Here is a 24,645-nt window from a genome sequence, read left to right on the forward strand (position 1 = left end):
TCAAACGTTTACTATAGGTCTTTACCAGGTTTGCACACACAGTAGCTGGTATTTTGGCCCATTCCTCCATGCAGATCTTCTCGAGAGCAGTGATGTTTTGGGGCTGTCGCCGAGCAACACGGACTTTCAACTCCCGCCACAGATTTTCTATGGGGTTGAGGTCTGGAGACTGGCTAGGCCACTCCAGGACTTTCAAATGCTTCTTACGGAGCCGCTCCTTTGTTGCCCGGGCGGTGTGTTTTGGATCATTGTCATGTTGGAAGACCCAGCCTCGTTTCATCTTCAAAGTTCTCACTGATGGAAGGAGGTTTTGGCTCAAAATCTCACGATACATGGCCCCATTCATTCTGTCCTTAACACGGATCAGTCGTCCTGTCCCCTTGGCAGAAAAACAGCCCCATAGCATGATGTTTCCACCCCCATGCTTTACAGTAGGTATGGTGTTCTTGGGATGCAACTCAGTATTCTTCTTCCTCCAAACACGACGAGTTGAGTTTATACCAAAAAGTTCTACTTTGGTTTCATCTGACCACATGACATTCTCCCAATCCTCTGCTGTATCATCCATGTGCTCTCTGGCAAACTTCAGACGGGCCTGGACATGCACTGGCTTCAGCAGCGGAACACGTCTGGCACTGCGGGATTTGATTCCCTGCCGTTGTAGTGTGTTACTGATGGTGACCTTTGTTACTTTGGTCCCAGCTCTCTGCAGGTCATTCACCAGGTCCCCCCGTGTGGTTCTGGGATCTTTGCTCACCGTTCTCATGATCATTTTGACCCCACGGGATGAGATCTTGCGTGGAGCCCCAGATCGAGGGAGATTATCAGTGGTCTTGTATGTCTTCCATTTTCTGATGATTGCTCCCACAGTTGATTTTTTCACACCAAGCTGCTTGCCTATTGTAGATTCACTCTTCCCAGTCTGGTGCAGGTCTACAATACTTTTCCTGGTGTCCTTCGAAAGCTCTTTGGTCTTGGCCATGGCGGAGTTTGGAGTCTGACTATTTGAGGCTGTGGACAGGTGTCTTTTATACAGATGATGAGTTCAAACAGGTGCCATTCATACAGGTAACGAGTGGGGGACAGAAAAGCTTCTTACAGAAGACGTTACAGGTCTGTGAGAGCCAGAGATTTTCCTTGTTTGAGGTGACCAAATACTTATTTTCCACCCTAATTTACGAATAAATTCTTTACAAATCCTACCATGTGAATTCATGGATTTTTTTTTCACATTCTGTCTCTCACAGTTGAAGTGTACCTCTGGTGCAAATTACTGACCTCTGTCATCATTTTAAGTGGGGGAACTTGCACAATCGGTGGCTGACTAAATACTTTTTTGCCCCACTGTATATATATATCAGGATTGTTGTAAAATACTTGTTTTTTTGAGAATCCTGGTGTTTTCTTTGCACCTCTATGCTCACAGTTGTGTGCCTGAGATGACCACATTAGAATTATTAGCTCTACACTGATAACATATCGAGCCAAGAGTGGAAAAATCTATCTCAGATGCTGCAAGCCGAAGCTTTATTACTCACAAGGAATTTTTGTACATACATTTACCTTCTTATTCAGAAGTTTGGACATATTTAACATAAACAACCACCATTATAATTGAACAAAATAAGAAAAAGCACAATTAGTCAGCTGTGAGTAGGAACTAAAGTACTGTGAAAAAGTCTCATTTCTTTACATCTTGATAGAAAAACAGGAACTAGGTGCAGCAATTTATTGAAATGTGCAAACACGCAAAGAAAGAGTATGTAAGATAAAAAGGGAGTTTGCACAATTCTAACAAGCTTGTAAGTCAATATTTGGTATGACCACCTTTTTTTTTTCGAACGCAGCCTGAACTCTGTTAAAAACATTACAAGGAAGATTGTCTAAGCAGTCTTCAGGAATAGTTCTCCAGGCTTTCTGGAGGACATTTAAAGCTCTTCTTTGGATGTTGGCTGCCTTTTGATCTGTTCTCTGTCAAGAGGATCCCACACTGCTTCTATAGTGTTGAAATTCGGGCTCTGCATGTGTTCTGTTGTGTGTTCTTGTGTTTTTCTATCCAGGTATGCTTTCATTGCATTGGCAGTGTGTTTATTTGTGTGTGATGATTGTCATGTTGACAATGAAACTGTTGCCTGTCAGATGCTTTCCATATTGTACTGTCTCTGATGGTCCTTTTCTGTGTTCATAATTCTATCAACACCACTGACCGAAATGCAACTCCAAACCAGACACTCTCTCCTGTACCTCTCTCATGACCTCCTTTATACATCATGATGTTGTGATTTCACATTTGGACATCTAGTATTTCCATTTTTGTGACCTTTTGCAGGTGCAGATTTACAGTTTTAGTGCTGATCTCAAACTCTGGCAGAAAGCAGACATCAAATTCTCTTTGAAATCTGGAGAATCGACCGCAACCGCAACTTTTGAAATCCTCCCCAAAGCCCATGAAAGTGAAGCAGTGAGGATAACCATCAGGGAAACTGCTAACATTCTCGCCCTAGTTCAGGAAATCAATTTTGAAAATGGATTTTGTTTTTTTGTTTTTTTGTTTTTTTGCCTGTCCCGTTTGGCTCTTTTGCCATCAGAATTGTTGTCTAAAGGCAAAGAAAGATGCCCAACGGATTTACTTTACCAAACTGACCATCCCAGCCTTGCCGTAATGGTCCATTTGATTCACCTTTTATTGTTTATTTTATTTTCACTTACTGAATACGGGACAGACTTGACTGGGGGAAAGAAGGGGAGAAAGAAAGAGGGAAAGAGAAACAGCTGAGAAGAGGGACGGGGGAGAAGGGCAAAAGACAAAAACCAACAGAACGGGCAGAGAAAAAAAAATGCATATATCAATCACCTGGATCACCTGCTGAGAAAGAAAAAAGAAAGCAAGCAGAAGAGAACAAGAGTAATAGAATAAACAACATCACAATGATATATGGGAATATGACAGTAAATACTAAATGTTAAACATTATTGTGCAGCACATAAGATCAACAGAACACAGTGTGCTTTGAGGTAGGAGCCAAAAAGGGTGTAGTTTGTGGGTGTGATCACCCGTGTGTACACCTGTGAGCATGGACGCGCTTGTTTTTTGTTTTTTAAAAGGTTCCTTCATGTAATAATCTGCTAGAGGGTGTGGGGGGGCCACAATGGATTTTGTTGCATCTCCTGAAGGTCAGGTCATCCTACGGGATCCTAGGGAAAGCCTCTCTGGACCTTCAGGTCCAGAATTACCAGAGGTGTGTGGTTGGATGTGCAGCTATGACCCGATAACCAGACTTCACATCAGTCTTCATAGTTAAAGAGCAGTTGGCAAGACTGAAGAGGGTCAGCAGCAAAACCAAGACCAAGCTCATCATTTTCTTTGACACTCATGAGGTTGTGAATTATGAATTCATGCCCAAGGGTCAATTCTGTTTAAAGCCAGGGCGCGTCTTTTTCTCCAAAAACAAAAAGAAAACAAACTGAAGTTCAAGGTTCACCATGTTGACAAAAACCAAGGCTCATTACAGAATTGGGCTTCCAAGATTTCCAAGGCTCTTTTTTTGACTAGTAGTGAACCCCTTTTAGTGAAAGATATACACAAACAGAACCATAAAAAAGGTTTTGATTGTTGTGGTTGGATGGAGTGGATGGAGTTAGAGTTGCCATTCTTTCAAAGGACATTTTGAGGCCATTCTTTTCTCCACACTAATTATATGTAGCAAAAGATAATTAATGGCCTAATTCCTCACACGGTAGCCCACACACTCCAAGTTACGCAAACATCGTGCTAACAGATGTAAACACATCCTTAAAATGTTTGCCTTGCCCATACGGGAGGAAAGTACAGACTGAAGTGCTGCTGTAGCTGTGATTCACTGCAAGGGAACGCTGCATATTTAGTGATCGGTTGACTGAACATACAACACAGTGAAGTGAGGCCTGAGTGCCAGCTGGAAACACAAACCGCCCAAATCGAGATCAGCAATTCCAAGAGTAAGGCTGAAATGTAGATCAGTTTAAAAAATATATATAAAAAGTTAAAAGTTGTTAAAGTATATTCACTTAGGGTACTTTTACCAGCTATTAAAAGTACTAAGCAAAGCGCTGCAGTAGCTCACACATGTCAGTGCTAAGTTATGGCAACATTTATGGATGTCAGAGAAACTGAGGTGATGATGTAAGTTTCCCTGCTGCTGCAGTTTCTTCAGCATCTTTTTCTGTGCTTGCAAACTATTCTGTTGCGAATATTTGTTCAAATTGCAGACATTTTGATATCCTGTTCTAAAATAGTGCACATGCTTCTTTAGATTTTTTACAAAGATGGATAAAAGTCATGCTGAAGAATGAGTTACTGTGACAGTCAAGAAGTGCTGGCAGAAGAGAAATTGCCAGATTTCTCTAATTTATTTTCCTTACAATGTAAAGTATCACTGAGTACTTAGAAGTGAGCAGTTTTCTCTAATTTATTAGAATGTTTCATAATATTAATATTAGTGCTGTCAGCGTTAATCTCGTTAAAATGATGTTAATGCATAACCGCATTAATGCGGCAAATCTCTGTTAGCTAGTTAACGCGGATTGCCCCGTGCGTGGGGCTGCACGGTGCTAATGCGGTAACAAGCTAACCGCGCTAACACGTTGACGCCGTGCAGCCCCACGCACGGGGCAATCCGTGGTTTAAAGTATACAGCTGCTAACTGTACAGATTAGCATGTCACGGTGTTATATAACAATAATGAGCTTAATTCATATTCATTTTTTGAAGCAGGTCAAATAAAATCAGCCACATGGAGAGACATTCAGTGGGATTCTGCTAATGAAAAATTAAAATCCATTTATTCTTTTAAAGATGAATACAGAGCCTCGTTATCGTCCTTGTAAGGCGCTTGCTGTCACTTATTCCATATAGGAGAGAACATATATCATGTGTTGCTGTGTAATAACATATGCAACATATGTGAAGGGAGCCTCTCAATAATCTGGTATTCGAGTGAGGGGAGACGAAGCCTGAGCTGTTGCGCCTGAGCCTTCGCCTCAGTATGTGGGCTGCTGCATCAACATAATCTGAATTTTACTGAAGCAGCTGTACAGCACATACAGCCTGAGGCTATACTGAAACAAAGAGAATTCCTAGGACAGGGTTCCCTTCCCATCAGACTTAAAGATTGTTTTTGTGTGTAAAGCCATAACTGTGGTGTTCCTCATAAAGAATCTGCTGCTATACTGGATCAGCGCTGAGTGGGAGCCAGAATCCATGACTGCTATCTGTTTGTCTAAACTTAGTGAGGAAATCCTGTCTTATCTTCTAAAGTTCAGAGATGCCACCTTTGGATTTAGTCATGATTTCTAATAATAGATATTCTGGTGCCCAGCGCTGCAGTTTTTACTGAATAAAAGCAAAGCAGTAACTCAAAAAGGCTTCATTCTGGAAACCAGTTAGGAATTTTTGAATAATTTCAATTAAAATCTGTGGATCTGGAAAGATTTGCAAGTTCTCTTACTTAGAAATCATGGAGGGGTCTAATATTTTCAGCAGAGGTACATTTCCACTGTGAGACACAGAATCTAAAAAGAAAAATCCAGAAATCACATTGTATGATTTTTGAACAATTTATTTGTGAATTACTGTGTCAAATAAATATTTGATCACTTAAGTCAAAAAATGTTAGATATTGATACAGAAGCCTTTGTTAACAATTACAGAGGTCAAACGGTTCCTGTAGTTCAGGGAGGGATTTTGTCCCACTCCTCCATACAGATCTTCTCTAGATCTGTTAGGTTTCGGGGCTGTCGCTGAGCAACATGGAGTTTCAGCTCCCTCCAAAGATTTTCTATTGGATTTAGGTCTAGAGACTGGCTAGGCCACTCCAGAACCTTGATATGCTTCTTAGGAGCCACTCCTTGGTTTTCCTGGCTGCGTGCTTTGGGTCATTGTCATGTTGGAAGACCCAGCCACGACCCATCTTTAATGCTCTGACTGAGGGAAGGAGTTTTTTCCCCAATATGTCACAATACATGGCCCCATTCATTCTCTCCTTAATACAGTGCGGTCGTCCTGTCCCCTGAGCAGGAAAACACCCCCAGAGCATGATGCTTCCAGCCCCATGCTTCACAGTAGGTATGGTATTATTGGGATGATACTCATCATTCTTCTTCCTCCAAAATGGCGAATGGAGTTAAGACCAAAAAGTTCTACTTTGGTCTCATCTGACCATAGGACTTTCTCCCATGACTCCTCTGGATCATCCAGATGGTCCCTGGCAAACTTCAGACGGACCTGGGCATGGGCTGACTTAAGCAGGGGAACCTTCCATGCAATGCAATTTTAAACCATGACGTCTTAGTGTATTACTGACAGTAGCCTTGGAAACGATGGTCCCAGCTGTCTTCACGGCATTGACCAGCTCCTCCCGTGTAGTTCTGGGCTGATTCTTCACCATTCTTAGCATCATTGAAACCCCACGAGGAGAGATCTTCCGTGGGGCCCCAGTCCGAGGGACATTGACAGTCATCATTAGCCTCTTCCATTTTCTGGCAGTTGCTCCAACAGTTGTTCTTTTTTCACCAAGCTGCTTGGCAATTGTAGCCCTTTCCAGCTTTGTGAAGGTCTACAATTTTGTTTCTTGTGTCTTTTGACAGCTCTTTGGTTTTGCCCATGTTGCTACTTAGACTTTGGCTGAATGTGGGGTGCACAGGTGTCTTTATGACAGCTAACGATCTCAAACAGGTGCTACAAATTTAGAATCATGAGCAGAGTGTAGCTGGACTATTTGAAAGCAAAATAACAGATCTTTGAGGGTCAGAAATCTGGCCAATAAACAAGTGATCAACTACTTATTTGACACAGTAATTCACAAATTAATTGTTCAAAAATCATACAATGTGATTTCCGGATTTTTCTTTTTAGATTCTGTCTCTCACAGTGGAAATGCACCTCTGCTGAAAATTGTAGACCCCTCCATGATCTCTAAGTAAGATAACTTGCAAAATCACACAATACTTATTGACCTCACTGTATTTTGAAAAAAAAAGTTATTTCTGAAGAGAACTCACTCTCTCCTCCTCCTCTCTGAGGTCGGGCATGGTGCTGACACACAGGGTCACAGCAGTGATGGCTACAAATAAGACCGAGAGGCAGGCGAAGATCTTCCCTGGAAGGCCCGAGTGGGGGTTCTCCACCATGTCCCTCAGCCTCCGCATGCAGCCTCCTGAAAAGGTCTCCTCTGGTCCTTCCACAGGCTGCTGGGTCTCCTCGCAGGACTGCGGTGAGTTGAGCTCGGCCCCCTCCTCCTCCTCCAGCCTCTGCTGCTCTTTGTACTCCTCCTGCCTTAATCGCAGCTTCCTGAGGCAGCACCAGTCCAGGTTGTTCTCCTCCACCCCCCAGTACAGCAGCTCCTCCTGGAAGGACAATGCACACATCTCCCTCAGGAGCCTCAGTTTTCCCGCTGCCAGGAAAGTCACGATGATGCGGAAAGCTGACGGGTTTCGGTCGAAAAAGTACTCGTTGCAGCTGCCGTCGTAATCATCGCACACGTCCATGATCTCTGCTTCGTTGCTACAAGCCCGTAGCTTCCCCAGTCGCGTCAGAGGGAACTCATCCAGCGTGGACCAGGGTATGTGGTACTTAATGCCACCCACATTGATGATGGCTGCCCCATCCGCCAGGTCAATCTCACCTCCATCCTCTCGGTGAGACTGAGGCTGAAGCAGGAGCTGAGCGCGCTTATAGAACAACCCCTTCTTGGATGTGACCTCTTGTGGGTTCTCCAAGCGTTTAAACTGGAATGTGGTGAACTGGTGATCAGTGCTCCCTGCCAGGAAGGCCACCTCCTGGTACATCCCTGCAGCTCTGCTGGGGGAATCCTATCCCGCACGATGCGATGGGAGGTGGTTTCACAGGGCTGGTGACGTGAGTCGCAGCTCGTCACCCATTCAGCAGCACAGCGCGTCTCTATATGACAGAAAAGACAAATATCTAAGTGACATCAGGTACATGCTCGTGGCCAATGCAGAGCAGTTAGACAGGTTTGTGAAGGTCAGACAGCAACTTTGATTTCATTCTTCGCACCGTCATCACTTTTTATTTGCACACAGCACTAAAATGTATCAGTTCATCTGAACGTAACAGCAGCAATTAGTAGATTTACTCAAAGGTGAATGAGAAGCTGTAGATTCAAAGATGGAGGAAGCTAATGAAGCCTATTAGGTGGTGCTAGGTGCTCAGAGAGTACTCTGCTTTGAATTATGTAAAAGAGGAAGACAGAGGATTACAGAAGTGACTGACATTACTTATTGCATTTGATTGCACAGAAATGCTGGTAGATGCATGTGTGTACGGGAAGTGGTTTTTTTTTTTCGTTGTCTCGCATGTCTACCCGTTTTCCACTATCCTACACAAAAATTATGTAAAAACAGATGACCCACTTAGAAGCATCAGCAAACTAATTTACCTATTTAAGGGGCTTTTATGAAATCCTGGGAGAGGCCTAGAGAAGTGGCATGAATGAGTATGTTTTTCAAAAGGAAACAGGCATAAAGAGAACATGCAAACTCCACACAGGAGATCCAGACCTACCCACTGAGCAGTAGTGGAAACTAATGTGTCTGGGGAACTATTAGTGCTTCAGAAAGTTCCCAGTCTTTGGAAAACTTCCTGGCATTATGAAACTGGTAACTCACTTTCTTCAAGCTGACCTCTCTGTACTTGTGACTTATATCATCAGGCTAGCCAAGTATATTTTAAGCTGCAAGAGTAAACCAAGTAATAGCTGCAATCATGGCTTTTAACTCCTTTTCTGGCTGGCCTGAAGATGGAACACATAGATGAAAAGTTTTTAAGAAAAAAAACACCTCAGTCAAGAGTCAGATTTTTTCCATAGCTGTATAAAATGATGTGGAGTCAAACAGCAGCGTAAGCTCAGAGAAAAGCAACTAGAGTTCATGCTGAGGTTTGAAATCAAAGCAGATAAATGAATAATGTTTTTCTATTCACTGCATCAGCAGGCTGTGAAAAGTTCGCTTTATTATCCTGTAGGAAATGTAGAACATCACACAGGTCCAATCGCAGCACGCTGAGACGAACATGAACACAGGAGAGGATCTACCTACAACACATGACATTAAAATACTGTTCAATATTTTATCTTCATCAAAGTGTTTTTTTTTACTGTTTTACCTCAAATTAATGAATTGATTTCCATGTGAGTGAAATAAGTCTTTGATCCTTAAGCAAAATATTTCTTAGAATTTGTTGGAGAAACCCTCGATGGAAGCGTTTCTCGTAGTTGATCGCCAGGTTTGCACATATCAGTTTCAGCTCCCTCCACAGATTTCCTGTAGGACTGAGATCGGGAGACTGGCTCCATGACTTTAATGTGCTTATTTTTTAGCCATTTTGTTGGCTTGAGGGTATGTTTTGGGTCACTGTCACGCTAGAAGGCCCATGTAAGGCCCATCTTCAGTGTTCTGGCTGAGGGAAAGAGGTTCTCCTCCAAGACTTTACAGGGCATGGCTCCATCCACTGGTACCTCCATGAATGAATGAATGTTACCATGTAGCCTCAGCAGAAAAACAGCTGCAAAGCTGTGCTTGACAGCGGGGATAGTAGTCTTTGGCTCATACTTACCATTTGTCTTCCTCTAAACATGGCAGGTCAAATTGATGCCAGTTTATTTGATTTCGGTTTCATTCGACCACATTGCATGGTTCCAGACCGAGGGCAATTGATGCTCATTTTATATTTCTTCTATTTCAGATTAATCACATCAACCTTTGTCACCTTCTCACTAAGCCTCTTGCTGATGTTCTTGTAGCCCATTACAGTCGTGTGAAGTTCTACAGTCTTGTCACATATTGATAACAATTAGTTTTTCTACTGTCCAAGCACATTTGATGAGGAAGCATTACCTTTTTTCTTATAAATGGCAAATGAACTGTGTGTTTTTCTACACTACTGGAGCACTCGAAGCATTTATAAGCATGCCTCATTCACCTACTCAGACCTATTCAAACAAACACTTTTTTCTATGCCTAAGTGCTTTCTATGTAACATTCACACTGGGATGAATTCTTGATAGGACTACTTGGGGTTCAGTATCTCTCCAAAGATCATCTTCTGAAAATAACAGCAAAATTGTTTGTTTGTAAAAACAATCTACCTACAAATCAGTGCTGTTGAAGCAAGAAGTCTTGCTTTTTCACATTTCTGATTGAGTTTTGCAGTGATGCCTGAATGCCTGCTGTTGTTGCTGAATCAGACTTGTGTCATCACTCGCTGATCACACAGACAAACGTGTTGCTTCTTCGTTGCTTCTTTGCACATCTTTTCTCATCTTCAGAAACTCTTTGACTCTAATTACATATTTGTTGTGTTCAGTTCATAACCCTTTGCTTTACGTAACATGGGTATTTGCACACATAAACCAGATATGTATAGCAAAGGCCTGTGATCCTGTTTGCTGAGAATGACTGGACTGGACCCAAGGCAGTGGAGCTGATGTAGAGAGACTCGGAATATCGTCACAACAAATTAAGAGTTGGACCCCTCCAGCTATCCTCAGTTTCCTCTTCTATTTGTGGGGCCAATCAGTCTGAAACAGGTCGTTTTCTCCCGGGGTGGGGTTCAGAGAGCGTCACCTCTACAGCAACTCAAAAAAGTGGTTCTGACAGGAGCAGTTTATTGAGCATGACACTGCACCCCAGGGTGGCTAAAAAAGTACAGAGAGAATAAATTCAAGCTATATAGGAAGATGGCAAACCACGAACGAATAACATGTCAAATAAGGATTTATTTAGTCGTGAAAATCCTACATTTCTAGCCAAGTAAATGAAACATTAAAGCATTTGCAGCAAGAGTTTGGCCACCAGACTGCATTTGCTGATGTGTAGTCTTCATTAACGATGTTTTTTGATGTTCACTGTTTTGCTGAATCTGATGAGGCCCCTCCCCGATTATCTAAAAATTCTAAATATAATATTTTGCTCATAAGTTTACATACACTGCCAGAATTCATGATTTCTTAACCATTTTTCAGAGCATATAAATCATAACAACGAAAAAAACTTTGATTTCACTCATGGTTAGTTGTTGGCTGAAGCCATTTATTGTCAAATAACTGTGTTTACTCTTTTTAAATCATAATCACTACACAAACTACCCAAATGACTCTGATCAAAAGCTTACATACCTCAGTTCTTAATACTGTGTTTTGCCCCCTTTAACATCAATCACATCTTTAAGTCTTTTCTGGTAGTTGTGAATGCTGCTTTTTTATCTTCTCAGATGGTAAAGCTTCCCATTCTTCCTGGTAAAAAGCTTCCAGTTCCTATAAATTCTTGGGCTGTCTTGCATGAACTCAGATTGGTTCAGTGATAATGAGATGGCCACTCCAGAACATTCGCTTCATTTTGCTGTAGCCAGTCAGAGGTCGACTTGGCCTTCTGTTTTGGATCATTCACATGTTGCAATGCACAGCTTCCGAGCTGATGAGTGCAAATTTTTCTCCAGTATTTTTTTTTTTTGATAACTTACTGCACTCATATCGCCATCACTTCTGACTAAATTCCCTGTGCCTATGTAGCTCACACATCCCTGAAACATTAGTGATCCACCAACAAGTTTCACAGTAGGAGTGGTGTACCTTTCATTACAGGCCTTGTTAAATCCTCTCCAAATGTAGTGTTTATGGTTTTGGCCAAAAAGTTCCATTTTCGTCTCATCACTCCAAATGACTTTGTTCCAGAAGGTTTGATGCTCGTCTCTGTGCTGTTTGGCATTTTGTAAGTGGAACACTTACAAAATGTTGTTTATTGTGTTTATTGTGCATCAAGGGCAGGGATAGCTCAGTAGGTAGAGTGGTGGCCCCATGATTGGAAGGTCGGGGGTTCGATTCCCCTGAACAGCTACCCTGAGGTACCCCTGAGCAAGGTACCGTCCCTACACACTGCTCCAATGGCTGCCCACTGCTTCACTGAGTGAATGGGTTAAATGCAGAGAGGGATTTTCCCCACGGGGACCAATAAAGTACACTTTCTTTCTTCTTGAAACAGCCACACCACATTTTTTTCAGAGAGTCCTGTATTTCACCTGAAGTTATTTCTGGGTTTTTCTTTGTATCCTGAACAGTTTTTCTGACAGTTGTGGCTGAAATTTTAGTTGGTCCACCTGACCATGCATTGGTTTCAACAGAACCCCTAATTTTCTACTTTGCAATTAGAGTTTGAACACTGCTGATTGTTTTGACATTTTCTTATACCCCTTTCCTGTTCTATAGAGTTCAGCTACCTTTTCCCGCAGATTCTTTGACAATTCTTTTGCTTTACCCACGACTTTGAATCCAAAAAACAGCAGCACTGGAGTCTGTCAGGAGTCCAGAAAGTCACTGACCTTTTATACACACCCACCAATTACAAGCAAACAGATCACAGGTGAAGATGTTTATCTTTAATAGCCATTCTTACCTTTTTGTTTCAAGTCGTGTGCATGTTATTAGACCAAATCACCAGGCTGTGTAACCATTGATCAGGGTCATTTGGGTAGTTTGTGTAGTGATTACTATTTAAAACGAGTAAACACAGTTGTTTGACAATAAATGGCTTGAGCCAACCACTAACCATGAGTGACATTAAAGTTTTTGTGTTATGATTCATATTCTCTGAAAAATGGTTGAGACGTCATAAATTCTGCCAGGGTATGTAAACTTATGAGCACAACTGCATGAGCAGTGATCATAATTATCATAATAACCCCCTCCCAAATAAAGTTAAGCTTCTCTGCCTATTATATCAGTCCTGCATACATATTAGTTTTTGTCTATCTGCCGAAATATAGTATTGGTATTAAAATAAACCAACATCTTAATATTTTAAATGGTAGTGGCATATTATCTTAGTAAGGACTCAGAAATATCTAAATATATCAAATATTTAAATTTAGTGTTTCTGAGGGGAAAAAATAATGGCCAATTTCACCAAATATCAGTACTGGTATCAGTCTTAAAAATCCTCTGTCCATTAAGCTCTAGTTTTACTGCAATCAGAACAGACTCGAATTTCTCAAATAAACACTGGACACTCGTGTAATGTAAAGTCTGTCTCATAGACCACAGAAAACTCAAAGGGTTCACATCAGTTTCCTTTTGCAGCTGTTTAATAACGGCAGGGTTAAAGAGCTGCAGGTAAAGCAGCTGCCTGTGAGCAAAGACTGATTTTTCAGTTTTTAGCTCAACATACTCAAGACAGCCACAAACTTGGGGTCAAGATCACATGTTTTAAGATCGCTCACCGCCCACATCTCCAAGCAGAGCTTTGTTGACAGTTTCAATTATATTTCATCGCTGAGAAGAAGGGCAGAGCGTCTTCTCATATCATGTACACAAAAACATTTTTGTTCAAATATCCTGTCTGATGGTATTCATGATATCTCTGAAAGAGACTGCAGAGCCCTCACATCTTGAAGTGAGGTTAAATAGGTTTAGCTTTAGGGTAAGAAGGCAGCTGATAGTAGAGAAAAGTGTGTGGGTTGTTCTTGTGATCAGCTATGAATGTAGAAAAGCAAGCTTGCCGAGCATTGCGGGGTACTCTGCTAAGCTTAGTTGTTCTTTTAGAACGACCCTGTACACATCCAGCTTAGTTTTTCAGTCTCTTTATCCCCTTAAAAATGAAAAGCTGTAACTAGTCCTTCCAATAAAACTCAACAAGAGTTAGTTCAGTCCCAATTCTAATTAGACACAAAAAGACACAAATAAAACCTGTTTCTTTTTAAGGTGTAGGATCTTCAAAACTCAAAACATCTGTTTAAAGTCTTGTAGCTTTAGATGTTTGAGAAAAAACTAGATGAGGAAGTTATTCATTCCTTTATTGGAAAAAGAACATTAATATAGATTAAAACGTATCTAGTGTAGTGAGTCCTGTATATATATATATATATTTTTTAAATTAATTAATGTATTTATTTATTTATTTATTTATTTTTTCCTTGTATGCTGTGACTTTTTGTTCGTACACTCATGTGGACACTGATGGCCCTCCTGGCATTTCCCCAAGCCAGAGCAGAGGTTCATATCTAAAACAAAATATCTCACCTACTTTTACACAGAAGGACCTTATAGCTATCTTTATTTAATTTAGGGGTTTTTATTATAAGCCTCACTTTGTTTTTTGGCACCATCATTCTTATGGCAGTGCTCACAATACCACACTAAACATAACGGCCGCTGCATTATCGATGTACACCGTCATCGTAGAAACATCCCAGACCATGCAGTAAATATATATTCGCTGCATGTTGATATTAACGTACTTGGCCATTTAAAATGGATGTAGCATAATATGGATGTTAAACTTTGAACAGAGCATTTGGCCGCTGTCATCTCAGCTTTTTGAAAACAGATGTATGGACTCTGCATACTCAATCGTGCACTGGCGAAAAGTTTGCTCCAGACTTAAGTGAATCCTTTTTTTTAAATCATCCTTTCAACACTAATAGGGCTAGCATTTCTAAAATGCATATCATCTTGTATTCAGTAAGACTAGAAACCATTGATTTAGGACAGCAAACTCATCAGGATAGTGCTGATTTAGGGAATGGATCAAGAAAGCCAAGCTGCCTTTTACTCTCTGTGGATCCAGAGGAGCTGGCCCCTGTTGACCATTAGAGAAAACACAGGCTCCATTTTCTTTTATCTTTTATACATTATCTATGGATCTAAGTGGTTTTAAATTTATCAGATGTGCTCCCTATAATCCACCACACAGAACACCCTAAACATGTATACGGGGCAGGAGGTAGTGAAATGAATGATTTTGGACACTTAGTCTAATTTTTAACTTTAGCCAACTCGTTCTCATCCCAGGTCGTCACATACCGCCGGTATGTTGCACATTCGGAGGCATGAGAGCCATTTGGACTGAATCTATACATGTTAATGTGTTTTATGCGCTGATCATAAATCACTTTGGAAAACACCATCTGATAGGGTCAAGGTTAGGGTTAGGGCTGGAATAGATGGCTGTAGCATGTGTTACCGCCGCGAGCGTTACTGTGAGGCGCGTCGGGACGTGATAAATCGTCGGTATGTTATGGGATGGGATGAGGATGCTCTGGCTTTAGCACATTGATCCAGTAGTTCTCAATTCCAGAGCAATTCTAATTTAATAAAACAGGACATCCAACATCCCCAATAGGTTGAGGTATCACAGCTCAAGTTACAGTTACAGCCTTTTATTTTTAATAAAAAAAGGCTTTTGTCACACCAGGTGACCTTCAACCCCAAATATTGGATCTGTGCAATCAAAAGTAAAAGAGTCACCTTTCTCTCTGTCCCTCTTCAGAAATAATAAGTGAAGAAGACAGAGAACTCTTGAAATGTGAATTGCTCTTTTACCTCCAACTGCTCATGAAAATACAATTTACATGAGTCTTTGCATAAATATGCCATCCTCGCATCACTGATGCATTTGCCTTCCCACATCCACTCAGCCTCCGTCTTTGTTAAAGGCCTGAAGCAGACGTCTGTTTTGACTGACACCGAACCTTCACCTGACCGGCTGCTAAATCACTGATGATTACCCTCTGGATGACTTTTTGGCCGCTGAAAGCCCTGCTCGAAATTATGAGCACCGTTGAGTTTCTTGCCAGCAGTATAGGTGCAGCAATCATCTCTGAGAAAATTATTTCATAATCTAGAATGACGCAAACTGCAATAATCACAGAAAGAGTGCTTCTCACGGCATAATCACATATGTACCACTCAGGGGAAGCAGCACAGAGTACCTATTAGATTATGACTCATGGAAGCTGATGGTTTTGTCCAGCCAGGTTTTGTCTCACTTAACAGATCCTTTGTTATGGATTCAATACCTAATGTTCATAATTGAAACTGGCAAACCAGTATGGGATGCTTTCCACACTGTGAATTATAAATGGGCTAAATGGGTTGGCTTTCCGTAACCCAAAGCCTATTATTTATGTACACTGCTTTGAAAGCTTAAAAAATGCACTTGCGCGACTGTTCATTTTGAACCGGAATATTTTGGAGATCCAGCTTTGCAGATCAGACCGGGAAAGAGATGCAAAGGCAGAAATGAGCCTTGCAGCACTGACCCACCTACACTGCACTCACTGTAAGTTTGATCAAAGTACATTTTGTAGCTAAAAGAAAAACACTAAGGCTGCAGCAACTGATGATTGTGATTCAACTGAATCTATAATACTCTTCTTTATACTGTTACAGTGGCACAGGATCATATTAAACATGGGAAAAGCGTCAAATAATGAGGTATATGTATGCAAAAGAAACCCCTGTGAGCCAGAAGCTCAGGCTGCTGACAATTCTAGACGCTCCATTTCAGCTCCTTGGATTTATGTAGAACTCTCTGTTGCCAGATCCAGCCAATCAGAAGAAAGCTGGTTTAAAGTGAGAGGGAAGGAAACTAAAATGATTTTTTCTGGCAATGGAAGAACCCAAAGGGTAGCATCAAAGCCCAGTATGGCTTAAAAAGGGTTACATTTAAACTGAGAATAGTGCAAAGCTACTCTTTGAGCTCTACTACTAGAGCTCAAAGATGAATGTACGGAGCTGTCCAACTTCAACAACAATTAATCAATTATTTGGCAGTGTTTGTGTGGCTGTTGTTCTACCTGTAAACACGATAGGTTAAAAGGTTTTGAATACCAATAAAACTTTGTGGGGTCATGTTCACAGTCCATAAAAAGTTGCCTTACATCAAGGTCTTCAAGGTCAACATGATTCATGATTTATTTGTTGAAAACTGACAAAAAGTTTTATATTGTTAGCCTTACAAGTGTGGTGCGATTGTCAACATACAGTAAACATGTCATGTCAACTTTGACCTCGGGTCAGAGGTCAAGTTTTCTGAAAATCTCGTGAATGTGATCACTTGAGAATTTTGAAATTCATATTATAGGTGGAGACTGGGAGACTGAGGGGTATCTCTGGCCGCCAGTATTTTTTCAGCTCATTGCATCATCATTCCTGTGATGTTCCTGAGGGGGCTTCTATAAGTGTCCTTGAGGTGCTTAGTGGCAGTACTACAGGGTGCATTCTTTCATTTAGAGATGCTTTCATGCACATTAAATCATTACCTTGTAATTATTTTGGATCTTTTGATTGCCATGACTTGGAAAAACAATTTTCAGAAGCCAGAAATTGCGTATGTGCAGGCACAGAGTTTAGATTAGGGACACTTACACCTCAGCAGCTTAAGAGGGGAAAAAAACACAGTTGTGTCCATTGACTGCACTCAATTATTTTGACTCACAAGCACACAATGTGGTCAGCCTAGCTGCTTGCTACAGCCAGCAGCCTTCCATTCTTCTGCTCAAATTATTAGTAAGTGATGAACCACCTGCACAGCCAAATTTTAGGGAGCTCTTTTATTTATTTATTTTTAATCTTTTTCATGTAAAAAATGACAAACGCTCACACACTGGGGCAACTGAACACCAAACAAGTGGTGGTCAAGATTTCAGGCTGCAGGGCCAACAGCTGAAACAAACTGTGATGCAGTAAATTCTCCTTTTCATGCAACATTTTGATTGTGTTGTCTTTTGTGCATCTGTAGAGTGTTAGCCACACTGTATCAGTGCTGAGGTTTTGGATCTAACTTTTAGCTTTATTCTGTGTATTCTCTGTCAGGAGGCATCTAATAGCAACACAGCAGACTTAAAAGTGTCTTTTTTGAGCAGCGTGTTTTGCTCTGTGCTTTTTACTTATGCGTTATTTATAATGGAATCAATCATGGGCCTGTTTTTCTCTTTTAAAAAAAGTTGCTCCAGTTGCTTTCATACAAGTCCGTCCAAATCCTCTCAAATTTTACATCATTACTACTTTTTATAGAAGTTTAATAAGTACGTGACCGTTTCAATTTGAAAATGAAACCTTCCCTTTGAGCCCAACACTCCGTGTCAATCAGCTAATTCAAAGGACTGGATTTCTCAAAGCATGAGATAGGGAGGGGAAGATAATGGGTTGACTAAATTGCTGCAATGGAAAGTATCTATTTGATGGTGGGGCCAGTTAGGATGGAGATGGAGTTTAGGGAACAAACATCGGGGGGGGGGGGAGAAGAAGCTGCCTAGTTCCACATAATGAATATTCCCATTATGTTCCTTAACAAAGAACACAAGCAGAGCAGCAGCTTTCTACCTTCCATCTATCATGTCCCAAGAATCTGCAGGCTTCTCTGCTCCTTCTGTTAGCTCAACCTTCAGCTGGAGGAGGAGGAGGAGGAAGGCTAATGAGGGAAATAAGTTGGTGGAACTGTTTGCTTTCAGGGTGAACTTGATAAACCAACATATTTTTAATAGGCAAGACAATAGCCATGTTCCCCACCGCACAGGAAGGGTGGGGCGTGCTTTAACACACAGATTTACATTTCAGGGGAAAGAAACATTTGCATCCCTTTATAGCAGGTTAATGATCCCAGCAGGAGGAGGTGCTGGCATGTTTATACAGGCAATCCACACAGGAAAAACAAGAAAAAAAAGAATGGGGGTGCTTCTTTTTTTGAAGCTTCTCTTCTAGTCACGGTGCAACTCCATTGCTCAAATATTGACAGAAAAATCAAATAGTCTTCCTCTTGAGATGACAGGTCAAGGTTTGGTGCTCGTTAACCCTGCTCTAGAGCACATTTAAAGCAGGAGGCTGCTGGGAAGAGGCTCCTTAAAGGCAAGGTGACTATTTAATATGCATGAAAACATATTTAAATTAAAGAAAGCAGGCCGTAGTACTCCTCGTGCTGCCTAAAGGAATTACCTAATAATAGCATAACAGGAAGAGATGCAACTAAGCACCTTAACGACACTTCTGGAAGTCCCTTCAGGAACATTACAGAAATTATAATCTAATGGAGAAAAAAAATTGGAGGATATTATGAATGTATTCGTTGGACCTAGTATCCTCTGTAGCCACTTTACTGCTCGCTATAGAATAATTAATGGGATAGTCCAGTGAAATGGAGGAAGTTTGTCATATTTGTGAGTTTAAAAGAGGAAAAGCCGGCAGTGCCTCTCTTATTCTTCAGTCAATATTTGAGCGCTTGCATGTCTAAGACTGACTATGCTGTCTCTACCGAGGCAACAAATAAAAACAAAACAAAAAAACAACCTGTAATGTGATGTTTTGCAGTTGTCAGACTTACCCGGTGTGTCGCTGGGCTTGCGTCCATCTGTTTCAGCCCGCTCGCACGTACGCGCCCCTCCGCGTGCAGCATGCCTGTAAGTTTCCCACGCAGATGGTCTGGGACATTGTAGTGAGAACGAAGCACCGAGCTTCACACACAGCCCGCACCGGCGTTTCAAGGCTTCTCAAAGTCACCGGTTTGAACGATCGAAAACGATCTGCGTTAAAATTCAATCATGTGGTCCAGCGGAGACGCCAGGGGACGCAGAAATGCTCCACACCCGCGAAGACTCTGTCCGGGCTGTCCCCGTCTCTTCATCATCAGAGGCGACGTGGCAGATGTTGCGGAGAAGCGTGTGCGTGTGTGTGTTTGTGTGCGTGTGGCTCAGAACAGGTGAAGAGCTGTGTGCAGCTCTCCGACGGCCACGCCGCTGCGCTCCGTCTGCTCAGGTGCGTCCGGATCTGCGCGCTCCGCGGTGCGCTCTGACTAACTGCGCGTCTGGGAGAGCAGGACCGCTTCTCACAGCGTCAGGGGGGAGTGTTTGGTATCTTTTCCCCTTCCCCTTCGCTTGTGATAAGATTAAACTCTCATCATTTCTTTTCTTTCCATGGGAATGTTTTAGTTTACATTTGAAATAAGAATTCAATTTTCTTTGGTTTGTTTTTAGGATCCCAGCACATCTAATGCCTTAATTTAGAATCTTTTCTTTAACATTTAGGTATTGATCAAAATGTATTTATTTATTTATGTATTTTAGGACCTCTGATTCTCATTTTTGTTGTCTGATATGAATTAAAAAAGCTTCCCAATGCAGCGGAAAACTGAAAGAAGTAGCCAATAAAGTGAATAAAGTTCAACGTCTTTGCGCTTTGGCCCTTCGAGAGGCAGACGCACCCAGCTGATTCAGTGGGTGTGGCTTTGCGGAGCTGAAAGACAGCCTTTAACAACACCAGTACGTTCTGTCAACAGCTGAGTGCATTGAAAATGAGAGACAGCCGCCAGTAATTGCAGGACTCTGATTGATGCTAGAGCAAACAATGGGGATGGCGGCGGAAGAATCCATTTGCAGGATATCTGCTAACAGCTCGGGGTTAAAGCTGCTGTTGCTCTGACATTTAAAAAAACGACAGGCCTGAGATTTAAATAGGAGCAATTTTCACCTACTCAAAATGTAATCAAGTGCAGGCATTTGTTTTTAGCAGTGGCATGCTGGCTGCACAAACTACCCTTCAACAGGTGGCATTAAATTAGACTACCATATGGAATGGCTGCTCCGTGGCGGTGATAATGAAGTTAATATATAATTATTCTTTTAATTTGCTTTAAAAACTATTTTAAGATAAAGTAGATCATAAAATGTCAGACTGTGTGATCATAGCATTGTTAATGACCCGTATTGCTCTTTTTTGTAATCTAACTAATGAATTTATTGTTGTTTTTAGGTCGATCAGCCCACAGTTTTTAAACGGCGGGTATGCTACTCAAAAACTGTGCACAAAGTTTTTGTTTGTTTTTTTTTTTTCATTTTTGTAACTTCTTTAACAAACAGATTAAGCAAAGGTGTATTTCTATTGTTGGGGTTAAACCATGGAATGATCCTGATATATGTGCAACTGATATTTTTTAATTTAAAAAGATACATATTTGTCTACAAATCTTTCAAGGTGATGTGATATGTGTTGTTGTTAATGATAAGCACATACAGCAGGCATATATATATGAGTACTGCTTCGGCATCAGCTTGTTCAGTAACTATTTATTATACAGGCAGTGAATTTCTATGAATAGTTTTACACGGTCTGTGTAATATCCAAAATTTAAATCAATATTAGCTGATGTCTGTGTGAGCCCATTGGTTGATGACTCAGGTGATATTTTTCTATACAGCCACTTGGCCATATGTAGTGCCTTAAACTTCAGCTGCTTTAGATTTCCCACAGTTTCTGTGCATCTGCAAGCTGCTTTGCATCCCACCCACACCCCAGCTTCACCTTTCATGCTGTGTCGTATCAGTTTAGATGATTTCCACATTTATTTCACCCATGCTGGAATCTGGCTGCTCTCTCAGACTCTGGCTGAGAGAGCATTTCCATGTATACATTTGGCTGTTCAGGAAGGTCCCTGAACCATCATTGCAGAAGACAATAACAATCTTGTTTTGACTAAAGTGGTGCTGAATCACATGATAATGCATAAAAATAAAACAATAACTGTTTAAAATTTAACTTCGTTATTTGGGATTTGCAACCTACGAAAGCCACTGAACATAATTCAGAACCACTCATAAAATAGTTTTTTCTTATTATATTCTTGTATTTCTTATTATTTTTTAATAAAATGTTATTTGTGCTGTGGTGATGCCAGCAGGGAAACTTAAAATTATTTCTAAAGTCTAACAAACTGATTAAATAAAACGATAAAACATTATTAAAATTGAAATTGAAAGCCTTTATTGTCATTAAATTGGAAACAGCTCTATAAAAGTGCACATGTGCTTATAGCACATTATAAAAACTATACAATAATAATTTAACTATACACTTACTATAAATATAAATACACAGAGACAGACAGGCAGAGAATATTTCAGTGCAGAAAACTTTTGTGAAAGTTTGAGTTGAGTATGGTGATGGCTTTGGGGAATAAGCTATCCCTGAGTCTGTTTGTTCTGGCTCTTACAGATCTATAGTGCCTGCCAGAGGGCAGTAGGTTGAAAAGATGGTAGCCGGGGTGGGCAGTGTCCTTTAAAATGTTTCTGGCCCTACTAAGACAACGGGAGTTGTAGACAGCAGACAAGGAGGGCAGGGGGCAGCTGATGAGTTTTTGTCCTGTGTTTATCACCCTCTGCAGTCTCTTCCTGTCTGCCTCCATGCAGCTGGCGTGCCACACTGTCGCTGCATAGGTCAGCAGGCTCTCGATGGTGGATCTGTAGAAGGTCACCAGCAGCGGGGTGTGTAGTTGCTCCTTCCTGAGCACCCTTAGGAAGTGTAGCCGCTGCTTTCTTGAGGGCCGTGGTGTTAGCTGCCCAGGAGAGGTCTGCAGAGATGTAGACGCCAAGGAATTTGAAGGACTCCACTCGCTCTACACATTCTCCGTTGATGTGTAGGGGGCAGGGGCAGTTCTGTTAGATCCACACCATTCTCCCAGTCTCAGGACCTCATCTCTGTAAGCCGCCTCATTTCCCCCTGTGATCAGCCCCATCACTGTTGTGTCATCAGCAAATTTGACAATGATGTTCTCTGGGTGGGCTTAGTACACAGCCCTGGGGAGAGCCAGTGCTGAATGTGTGAGGGGAAGAGATGTGAGGACCCATTATTATTACATATGAAGTTTTGCAACTTTGCAGACTTATTGTGGTCTGTTGCAATCCACATGTAATTACAGCAGACTGATCATACTAACTGGAAAATGAGTTTGTCACCTCTGTTTTAAATAAACCTGAATGCCTCTTGTGTCATTAACTGTGCAAAGTTAAGCCAGTGAGACACCTAATGGTAACTGGAAATGACTCCAAATTGAGTCAGACTAATTGTACAGTAATAATGCTTACGGCAGCAAACAGATGAGAGCAAGCCAGTGAGTTAAACTGGACTTAGACTGGTTCGCTCTCAGTCCTGACAGATTGAGAGATTATCTGAGAAACCACATAATTATTCACGATTCTATGCAAAAAGGAGGTGAAGAAGTTGGTGACAAAGGACTCATTTTTCCCATCATTACCGCTAATTTTGCTTTTATTTGACAAAAGCATGCAGTGGATTCTTAAACTCCCGGAGAGCAGCCATTTGGCTTTTCTACCTTTAAAACCCAGAGAGCAGCCAAATGGCTGGTAGGCTTTTAGCTAAGCTTTAGCTTCAGCCAAGTGGAAGCTAAATTGGCTAGTCATTCATATGTATATTAGGTTGTTACCTGGGAATTCTGGAGGGAGGGGAGTGGGGGTGTGTGATTAAGGGGGTGGGGGAGCTGCTAAAAGCTGTGCACTTCCTTTTGTGTTTCATCTTGATGCATTCTCAATCATCCAGGGAAATAAATCTCCAAAAGTCACCAACTTGGAGTGTTTCAGTTTGCCATCTTAGGGAGAAATCAACACACATGGGTGTATGTCCTTTGTTGCTGAGATTTATTGATAAAAACAGTACAAAAAACCAACCATTTGTACACATATTTACAAATGGCCTGCTGAGTGGTGCATGGAGCATGTTCATTGGTTCATGGACCTCCCTGAACTAATGGCATTTATTGCAATTGTCATCTTGCGGGGGATTAACAGGGTTCCATCTCTAAATGACTGCTGGTCAGCAAACCTGGGAAACCCACAGATAATTGGAACTATGGCACGAAACCGCTTCCAAGACATCATGCAACACCTACGCTTTGATGACAAGTCCACCCGCAGTGATCGAGCAAAGACTGATAAGTTCGCTGCAATTTCCAGTGTGTGGGGATCATTTGTCACCAACTGCATCACGTGCTACAACCCTGGTCTACATATCACCGTTGATGAACAGCTTTTCCCATCAAAGACTCGGTGCTGTTTCCTGCAGTATATTGCAAGTAAACCTGACAAGTTTGGGATCAAGTTTTGGGTGGCTTGCGACCTAAAATCCAAGTACATTTGCAATGTCTTCCCATATCTTGGCAAGGACCCCAATCGTCCCACTGGGGAGAGACTTTCTGAAAATGTAGTAATGAGGCTGATGGAACCATTCCTAGACAAGGGCAGAAATGTTACCACGGACAATTTTTTCACATCGCTTTCACTTGCGCAAAAACTTCTTAGACGGAAAACCACCATCCTCGGCACAGTCAACAAGATTCGCAGGGAAATTCCTCAATCCACTCAAACCCCCACTTCCCTCCCTCCAGAATTCCCAGGTAACAACCTAATATACATATGAATGACTAGCCAATTTAGCTTCCACTTGGCTGAAGCTAAAGCTTAGCTAAAAGCCTACCAGCCATTTGGCTGCTCTCCGGGTTTTAAAGGTAGAAAGGTAGAAGCCTGGGGATGCTACTGTTAAAAAATGACAAAGACTTGCTTTAAAGATTAGAGTCAAGAAACACCACTCAATTGGCATCGCTAATGAACACGCTGAAAAGAAAGTGTGCTGGGGCCCGTTCTTCGTACCTCGCTAAGTAGGTTAGCCGGATTAGATTGTTGACGATTTCGCGTGATCCTGGATCAGTCGGTTCCCCGAAGCTCATCCGGGACTTGCTGTCATAGCAACAGAGCCGTAAGCGTAAACCTGCTCGGGAGCAGGTTTACTTTATGTAAACAGGATTAGATCGCGGCCACGCAGGTATGTCCGCTTCATTTATACGAAAGCAACAGCGATATTTTTCCACTGTTTCACCATAAATAAATATTATCAATGTAACTAAAGATAATGCAGCACTTGATCCTTTTATTGATGTCACACAGATACATACAGGTCATTTCCTTAAAAAGGGAAATGTACTATTAACATTCTATTACATGTATGTGATTATTACAGATGTAATTCATATTTCAGAGTA

At 41.5% G+C, this 24,645-nt stretch overlaps 1 protein-coding gene across 1 annotated transcript in view; it reads right to left on the reverse strand.

Moving 5' to 3' along the window:
- The window catches only part of kcng2 (potassium voltage-gated channel, subfamily G, member 2), a 45,640-nt gene extending 26,023 nt beyond the window's left edge, over nucleotides 1–19,617 (reverse strand). Inside the window, exons 1-2 of the mRNA XM_082520716.1 lie at nucleotides 19,147–19,617; nucleotides 7,039–7,936 (exon numbers count right to left, since the gene is read on the reverse strand). Coding sequence (XP_082376842.1) covers nucleotides 7,039–7,824 — 786 coding nt within the window. The 5' untranslated portion in view covers nucleotides 7,825–7,936; nucleotides 19,147–19,617. The remainder of the gene's footprint in view (nucleotides 1–7,038; nucleotides 7,937–19,146) is intronic.
- Nucleotides 19,618–24,645: the final 5,028 nt, after the last annotated feature.

This window comes from Aulonocara stuartgranti (genome assembly GCF_965226115.1).
Source record: "Aulonocara stuartgranti genome assembly, chromosome: 22".
NCBI lineage: Eukaryota > Metazoa > Chordata > Actinopteri > Cichliformes > Cichlidae > Aulonocara > Aulonocara stuartgranti.